The 8,944-nt window shown below is 40.2% G+C and overlaps 1 protein-coding gene across 1 annotated transcript; it reads right to left on the bottom strand.

Moving 5' to 3' along the window:
- Positions 1-358: 358 nt before the first annotated feature.
- On the bottom strand, positions 359-7,963 carry LOC142158027 (pentraxin fusion protein-like). Its single transcript, XM_075211605.1, has 5 exons — positions 7,906-7,963; positions 7,690-7,738; positions 4,759-4,841; positions 2,774-3,056; positions 359-1,148 (listed from the first exon to the last, which is right to left on the bottom strand). The coding sequence occupies exons 3-5, from the start codon at positions 4,838-4,840 to the stop codon at positions 1,010-1,012; spliced, it is 504 nt and encodes a 167-aa protein (XP_075067706.1). The 5' UTR covers position 4,841; positions 7,690-7,738; positions 7,906-7,963; the 3' UTR covers positions 359-1,009.
- Between the last annotated feature and the right edge of the window lie 981 nt (positions 7,964-8,944).

The raw sequence follows: 8,944 nt of genomic DNA, 5'->3' as shown, positions 1-8,944 counted from the left end.
GCCCCATCTAGAAACTTAAAGGATCTGCTGCTATCTTCTTGGTGCCAGATACCACAGGAAACCTTCAGTGGTCTTGTGGAGTCTATGCCTCAATGGGTCAGAGCTGTTTTGGCAGCATGAGGGGGACCTAGATAATATTAGGCAGGTGGTTGTAATGTTGTGACTGATCTGTGTATATAATGGTCACTTTGGATGGTGTATACTTCGGAACATATGACTAGTTTGTAATTATGAATAGGACGCTTGGCTCATGTAAACATGTGGGCACTGTTGGTATAATGTGTAAGGGGGCACTGAGGAAATCAGAGTGATACATTTTTGTCTGGAAGTTCTATAAATAAATGTAAGAAACAACTGATACATTCTTTGTGATCTTTAATCAAATGTATTGTTCATCAAGTGGTTTGAAGGCGATATAACAATGTGTGATAATACCATAACCAGTTACAGTGTAACAAAATTGTAACATTAAAATTATTGCAGGAAAATGCAAACATTAATTTGCTAAATGTGATCAAACAGAATAAGCGAGAAACAGAATGAGTAAACTTCAGTCAGCGATTATTTCATCTCTTGGGTCTAGCAAAGCTGCCGTGATTGGTCAGTTCCCTGAAACCACAAAAATGTCACTAATTCTAATCGGTCCCCTCTGTCACATGTTCCTACCTTTAGCTTTAATGACCCTTCCCTTGGATATGACGCAGCTCTGCTTTGTCTGTGCATTGAATACACATGTACCCGGTGAGCAACTTTTTATGACATTAAGACATAGCTGAGAAGCATTAAATGAAAAAAGCAATGTAATTAGTAAAAGGTGCAGGTGGACTTGTACAAGACAATTGCAATTATTTGAAGGGGGAAGACCCCTTTAATGAAGAAATACTTATGTATATAATGTCCCATGATTTTGTGTTGTGTTGGTTTTCTGAATATAAATTTGCTCTTTGACTATAGGTGACCGACTGAAATATACTGGGGACTATTAATTGGCTAATTATGCTTCTTATGGCTAATACCGATAAAGGCTGACTTCACACAGTGACAAAATTCCTGATTTTCCAGAAAGAATAAAAGTCACGTATCGACCCTTCATCCCGCTGCAGGTAAAGGTGATTTTGGATTGTGAGACGTCATAGATGGTGGCACATCTGTGGGAGAAAGAAGAGGCAATTATAATAACTGTACAACAATGTGACTATGTTCTAGAGAATAATCTATGTCTATATGCCTCAAATAAACACGTTCTACCCACTCAGTAAAAGCTGCCTAGCACCCCTCCTGTTCTCCCACCTTCTGTAAATTGATACCACAACATTCCTCCGACAAACTGCTCTGGTATAATCTGGTAATCTGGTGTCAACATTAAGTAAAGGTGCCAGATTGATCTCAGTCACCTATTTACATGACTTAATTGATATTTTCCATTTGGCCTTCAGCAGGAAAGTAGATTGTCGTTTCATCATTTCTATCATATGAATTTCAAATTTCTTAATAACACTGTCTATACACTATTCACTATTGTATCTATGACTTGACATTATTATATGTTGTGCAAATAGGGTAATGCGACTTTTGTATTTACCACTAACATTATCATGTTGTATGTAAGTGTACACACTTAGTAGTCCTGACATAAGCCTGGTGCACATGCTACTGATGTACAGACGGGTACACCTTGAGACGCGTCCAACTGAACATGTGTCAGTAAATGTGTTTTTTAATGTGTTCGTCTTTTTCCTGCTTATGTTAGTGTAAATGGGCAGAAAACTACAGGACTCCTGTGCGTTATATCACACAAGACGGACACAGATCTGAGGTAAGTGCTCATTTTCTGATACTGTACCCTGTACATTTTATAGCGGGGCCGGACTGGCATCTGACAATTGGCAGATGGGCCAGTTGCACTGATGGACCAACCAGGCTAATGGTGGTTGCCAGTGGGAGGCTGCTCATCAACAGTCTTGTGTAAGGTGTCAGTAAGGATACCAGTAATGTCATGTAAGTAACAATCTATCTGCTGCCACCTTGCCACTCCACGTGTGGGACACGGTGTATGGACCATCAGACAATGGAGGAGTCAGGTTTGATGTAAGTGCCGAGAGATAGCGATGGCGAACATGTGGCTTCAATCAAGAGCAACTGTAATAATATTAATAGCATCCTAATAAATGTATTTTATGGAGGGAAAAAATAATATTTTGTATTTATTATTTTGTCATTAATGACTATGCTGCTAACAGGTGACATTAAATAAATAGTTTTTTCATTATGTGCGTTCTTTTGGTACTTTATATTCTACATATGTATTGGACGGATCCTGCAGTGTTTTGTGGCAGAGCAAGACCCGTATTCAACAAGAGATGTATCTCCAGATCCGCTCCTTATTGAATATGGTCATCTGTATGCCCAACTTATGTGCGTTTAAACAAAAACACAATTTATGTTTGTTTTGCATGCATTAATGAATCAGGCCCATTGTTTTTTAACTAGATATTTAATTGTTAAACATTAAGGGAAGTGCGTGTTTTCCTGGTGCTCTGAGCATTCTTCCGCTTGTTTGCTTTGTACAATTAAACTATTTGGGCTGAAGGCCATATGATATATGTGCTTGTAGTGATGCTAGATGTCACATGACGCTAGTGACCCCCCCCATTAGTGTGCATTAATATTTGCCATGAATACTACAGCAGGTGGTCCTGCGTGCATCCAGGGCCGATTATTAGTCCCTGTCTTCTAGCAGTAAGGAATAATATGAGGAGTGCTTGGGACTTACATAGGGTTGTCTTTGTACGGAGAGTCTCCAATGCGAACCTGCACTCCTATCAGTCGATCTGCGCAGCAGTCCCCTCTGTTTATCACCACCACCGTACCTATGGCATAACTGTTCCCCAGGTCCACCTCCCACCAGGGCTCTCTTTCCGGGTCAGTGTGAGTACAGGGGTATTGAAGGGAGTTTGTCTCTATAATACCATCCACAGCCCGTTCCGGGCGATACAGATCAACATTGCCATAGTTGGAACTCTGGCTCACGCTCCCGTAGCTCGCTAAATTGACACCTGAAAGTAGAACAAAGGGATTATACTTTCATAAATGAGGGCGATAAGTGATATCTCTTATGTAGAGAGGCCTTAGGGTCATATTTCATTCATTCCGCTATAAATCTGCTAGGATAATCAGTGCTGGAGTCTAGGATCGTGTGGGTGTCCTCTGACACGTTTTATGTATAATTTCTGTAGAATTAAATAACATAGTAGCCCATTAGGACTGACCCCTGACCAGTCTATACATATTAATACTTAAGTTATAGTAATATATCTATATAATGACAAAGGTTCTATATGTGGGCTGCTGGTGCTAAACACAAGTAAACTTTGAATATATTATTATATTGATTTTTATTACTAGATTATTTGTGAATAACCATTAGAAAAGATAAAGAAATTAAAAGGGTTAATTGAACTTTTGCTATATAAACTGCATATTTCTAGCTTTTATTTTTTCAGGTTTGTGTTTATCTAATCAGGCTAAATTATTTACTGTCCTTCCATCCTGTCCTTTACCTACCATGATCGGCCAACATTGTGTAACTAATGCCTCTAACAGGGGTCTCACTGTAAAATCTAAAATCTCCCTACTTATCCTTCTTGACCTCTCTGCAGCATATGACACTGTTAACCACCCTCTCCTCTTGCAATTTCTTTACTCCATTGTTCTCTGTAACATTGCACTCTCATGGTTCACTTCCTACCTTACCACCGCTACTTCTTTTTCTCTAGGTGAGAGGAACAAGGGAGAAGATGGTGCAGGGGGATAGGTGAGAGTGACAGCAGAGAAAATTGTGCAGGGGATTAAGTGAGAGGGATAGTGAAGAAAATAGTGTAGGGGGATATGTGAGAGGGATACGGGAGAAGATGGTGCAGGGGGATAGGTGAGAGGGACAGCAGAGACCATGGCGCAGAGGATTAGGTGAGAGGGACGGGGAGAAGATGTGCAGGGGGATAGGTGAAGGGACGGGGAGAAGATGCTGCAGGGGGATAGGTGAAAGGGACAGGGAAGAAGATGGTGCAGTGGGAATGGGATGCAGCCAAGACTTTGAGAGAAGTTGAAAATGTTTTTTAGTGATAGATAAAAGTATTAGAGAAAACATAAGAGACAGAGAAGAGGGACATCTAAAGTGAAAAATCTGCTTGGGCACCCTAGGTACTATTGAACTACAAGGCAGGCAGGGAAGGGCATGCTTGGTCTTGTAGTTAGACAGCAGATGACAATTCACAAGATGCCTGCATTCATGTTAGAGGGGCATATACCTCAGGCGTTGAAATATCCCAGTAGCCAATGTGTCAAATGACTGCTGATGGCAAACTTTTTAGGTATAATATCTTTTGAATATTCAATGGTTGCACATATTCCTGGATTCTTAGACAGGTTTCATGGTATAAAACAGACGCAGAAGAATGGGAGAGTTGGATCACAGTGAAAACAGAAGCAGTGATGAAGGATGGTTGGGAATGTACAGACACAGATTTGGGGGTTGAGGGGGGAGTTGTGGAATTATTCGAGCAGAGTGGACAAGTTTTTTTTTTTTTGTTTTTTTTTAAAAATTCAAACTATCAAATTCACTTCACTTATATTTTCCATATTGCCACTTGTAAATATCCACTTCGACCACTGTGTGAATATTTATTTTACTGCTAATTATACAGATGATATAGACAATAATAACACAGCTCATTGAAATTTCCCCTTCTTGAAACGTACCTCGTGGTAGGATACAACTTTCTTTGGATATCTCCTTTCCCTCTATCAGCCCCCACACAAACAGCACAATGAGGCTCCTCATCCTGATGGGAATACAATAATAAATGTTTAGTGTATAAAATATAGAATTTGCTGTTATATCATAATACCCATCCATACCTGTCAGCATCATGGCAAATGTATTACACATTACACAGCGAGATTGACTGTATTTACTATCATTGCTGAAAGGTGCAGTAACCGATAGCAGCCAATCAGCAATGAGCATTTATGTGCCTGCTGCAAGTTACAACAAATGCTGAAATTCAGTTATTGTACAAAGTGCTCCACTCACCAGCCAGCAAATATAAGGACAACAATACAGACAATTAGTCATTTATCTGTTGCTTTAGAACACGGCAGTGGCTCCTGCCTCCCTCACACTATGGGGTAGTTACATCCTTATTGCCCCATTTCTACTATAAAACTGCCCAGATTACAGCTATTACCCAGCTCTCCAGTGACTGCATCCAAAGACTGACACAATACATTCTATTGTATGGCGACCGGTCCATAAACTGTTGGCCCATATGCACCAGTGCAAAAAATTATTTCCGTGTAAGCTTAAAATTAAAAACAGAAACGCACCACATGTTATATATACTGCCCTGATATATATAATCTCTCTATCTCTTGTGACAAAGGGAGTGGTTGGCCACAGGCCTCCAATGCCATAACTTTTTACAGCTATGTTGTCGTTAGCAATGACTGTAATTTCATACTCGCTGTTGTGGATCAGTCGGAAGTTTATACACACTACACAGCGGAAATGAGATTGGAACGAAAATATTAAACGGTACGACCAACCAAATGAGGCGACAGTCGTCCATTTGGGCAGACTTTCGACCATCGTGTAACTGTACACACTGACCCGACTTTTGAACGAGCGGTCGTATGTCGGCTGTTTCACCCGATTATTGGACGAAAACAGTGTAGTGTCTACCCAGCTTAAGAGAGGAGTTAGGTGTTAATCTGACAGTCTGCAGGTAAAGGCTGCAGACAGGGTTACACATATGTATAGCAGTGCACCTCTGTTAAAGTATACAGGTGTGATACATGTATGACAAAGTAAAAGTATAAATTGTGATTTAACTTGCATGCTTTCAAAATGGTATGGAAGTGTCTTTTCCACAGCTAACAGGGTTTGTCTGCAGTAAGGAGTAATAACGGAACACCTGCACAGAACTCCCTTTTAAAGGCAAGATGGCAGTATCACCTGTCCATCAAGCTAAGGCTATGGGAGGAGTCTCAAGCATAAAAACCTGTACCGTGTTACTATGCATGATAACCGATGCCAGACAGTGGCCAGTGTCTAGGGAACTGGTCTCTGGTACTTAAGCGCTAGGGTCACAAGAAAAGTGTGCGTAGCTTTATGTTATAAATTACTTTGCCATCCTGAAATAAAAGCAAAGTTAAAATTCAAGAAGTTGCTTGAATTGGTGGCTGTAAACCAAACAGTAAGGTGAAAAAGTTAAATGCTTTTATTTTTTTGCAAAGGGTGGTAATAAAATGTTTTCCACCTCTCTGTACATCAACGAAGACTTCCAGAGTGGGGGAAGGAGGCACCTTTAAGAGCCCAGGGCAGACTCTCCAGGCCCACCAGGATGTTCCGTTGTACAGATTGGGCGTACTGACCTCCACAGACTGACAGGGCCCATATTAACAAGTGCATCAGATGACTATCGGGAGGATTGATATTGGACATCAGGCTGCTTTTGGGGTCACAAACTCTGTATTATCAGGTCAAATGTCCCAATATCGCTGCCAGTATCTCAGTATGTTGGGCAGATATTTCCTCAGGGATGTAAGTATGAAAAACCTTTTATACTAAGCCCAACTCCCCATCAGTCGCTGCATTCAGGAAAGCTTTGTGTCACATGACTCCTTTCTGACATACAGACAGTGAGTAAATGTAACACAGACCTCGAGGTGACGATCACCCCAACAAGCACCATGTTCAGTCTGTCTCTTCTGTACTTTGTATTTCAGGCAGAATATGATTACACCAGGTATGTGATTAGAGTGACATTTGTTTGGATGTGAATGATACAACATTGTAATATCTTCACTTTGTAGTGTTGCTGCGATACAATGTTCTATGTAATGGTTACATAGTGTATGACTAAGCAGCGTAACCTCTGTGTCTGATGCAGTGTACAGTCTAGTATCAGAGGGTGCACTATGTAATATCAGTGCACGGTCACTCCCCAGCCTAACGGTCTTGATACATGTATTTCCTGGAATTTCCTACACTGGTTCTAGACACTTATACCTGTTTGACAACCTATAAAACTAAGTAAAAACTGTTACTCTTATTCATTATACCTCTGTTTCAGTATTTCATGGTTGCACAACCGAACCTCAGCTTACACTGAAACATTCACTATTATCAAACAGAAATAAACCTCTCACACTGGTAATATAAATACATGGCTAAAAAGCTGAGAAAGGCGATAGAAAGATACAACAATGTGTTTAGTGCTAAAATTACACATTATACTCTCAGAGAGACCAGCATAAAATGAAGCTGTAACAATAACACAATGTATTTATTAAAAGTCGCAGTAGGGCATGTACAAGCCAATAAATTAAAGTCACATGAAGGTGGACAGTGATTTGCTGGAGGAAAGCTCCATTATTGTTTTATTTATTTTGTGTCATTTAGTGATTCCCCTGGTAGAGGGTTTTCAGGCTACATATTATTGCTAAAATTCACTGTTTTACAGTAAGTCTTTTTGCCTTTAAATATCTCAAGAATCATCAATGTGCCCATTATTACCTATGACCCATGAGAGGAAAACTTTTAGGTTTTCCTATGGAACCACTGGGAGGGAATTCAAAGTGCTAATGACAAGTTGTTCATCATTGGTGGTAATAAATATTGTCACTTACCTGTCTGCTGTTCTTGGATTAAATGTCCAAAGATAGTTTGATTTTGATACTAAAAACAATTGGAGGAAAATGGATTTCAGAGAATAATCTGGGAAATCAAAAATGAATAAAAATCCATTCACCTAAATATCTCTCACATCTCCAGCATCTCTTCTGTATCACTCACATAAATATCACCTATCCTCTACAGCACTCACCTCTCCTTATAGCACTCACCTAAGTATCCTCTGTCTTGTACAGCACTCAGATGAAAGTTCTCTCTTAATAATACTAACAGGGAAGACAATGCATTTATATAGCATCCACTTGGCTTCTCTCACATTCTTGGATTCCAGTCAAGCTAATCCTTTCCAAAAATATTTGTTTTCAATATCATGTTTCCTGAGAATGTAATACCCTTTTCCCAGGCAAGGTGTGTACAGGTGTGTGTGGGTGTGGGTGTCCTTATAGAATATTCATCTTTTACCTTGATGTCTTCTACACAGTGCTCCCACCTTAGTCAGGGTTCAGTAGGATCTTTGTTGACTGATAGTCTCCCTCTGGTGTTGTTATTCTAAGGGGCCATCTGGCCATCTACTTAGGACCACAGACACACAAATGATATATCAGTACACCAAACAGTTCTTTAGAAGTCACACTGTTACATTTATTGGTGGGTGTGGACTCATAAAGTTCTTTTAAGTTTTTTTTCTATCAAAATTTTATATAACTCTGTTTCAAAGGCTAACTATGAGTAGTTTGTAAACACAGAGCAAGGGACAAATATTTACAATAGTGTTTTCTATACTGTAGAGACGTATTTGTCAGGCAATAAAAACAATTAGATCATGTACAAATTACAATCCATTATATCTCTGATACCCTGTTCTCACTGCCTAAAAAACCTGGGTCAATGCCGGGGCGAGTCATGGCAACCCGGGTGGAGGCTGAGTGTGAACGGGGTCCCCTGCACATACCTGGGTTGAATGACCCGGGAATTGAACCCGGGTCTTTTGCAGGGTTATTCCCGGGTCCGACCCGGGTAGATGCCAGTCTTTAACACTATTGAAAAGTTAAAAAAAAAACATCACAAGAGGAGCCAATCAAAGCTCCTCTTGTGATGTTGCCAGGGAAATCCGGGCAGACCCGGGTTCAGTGTGAACCTGATCGACCCAGGATTTTGTCGGAGTGGGAGACTCTGAGTAGCAACCTACAATCTTAATATAATCACTAAACACGGTCACATAAGCCATTACATATCATATACTAACATTGG

The sequence above is a fragment of the Mixophyes fleayi genome, chromosome 5 (genome assembly GCF_038048845.1).
Source record: "Mixophyes fleayi isolate aMixFle1 chromosome 5, aMixFle1.hap1, whole genome shotgun sequence".
Lineage (NCBI taxonomy): Eukaryota > Metazoa > Chordata > Amphibia > Anura > Limnodynastidae > Mixophyes > Mixophyes fleayi.
The sequence above is the reverse complement of the archived record's forward strand: the minus strand, read 5'-3'. Positions and strand labels throughout refer to the sequence as shown.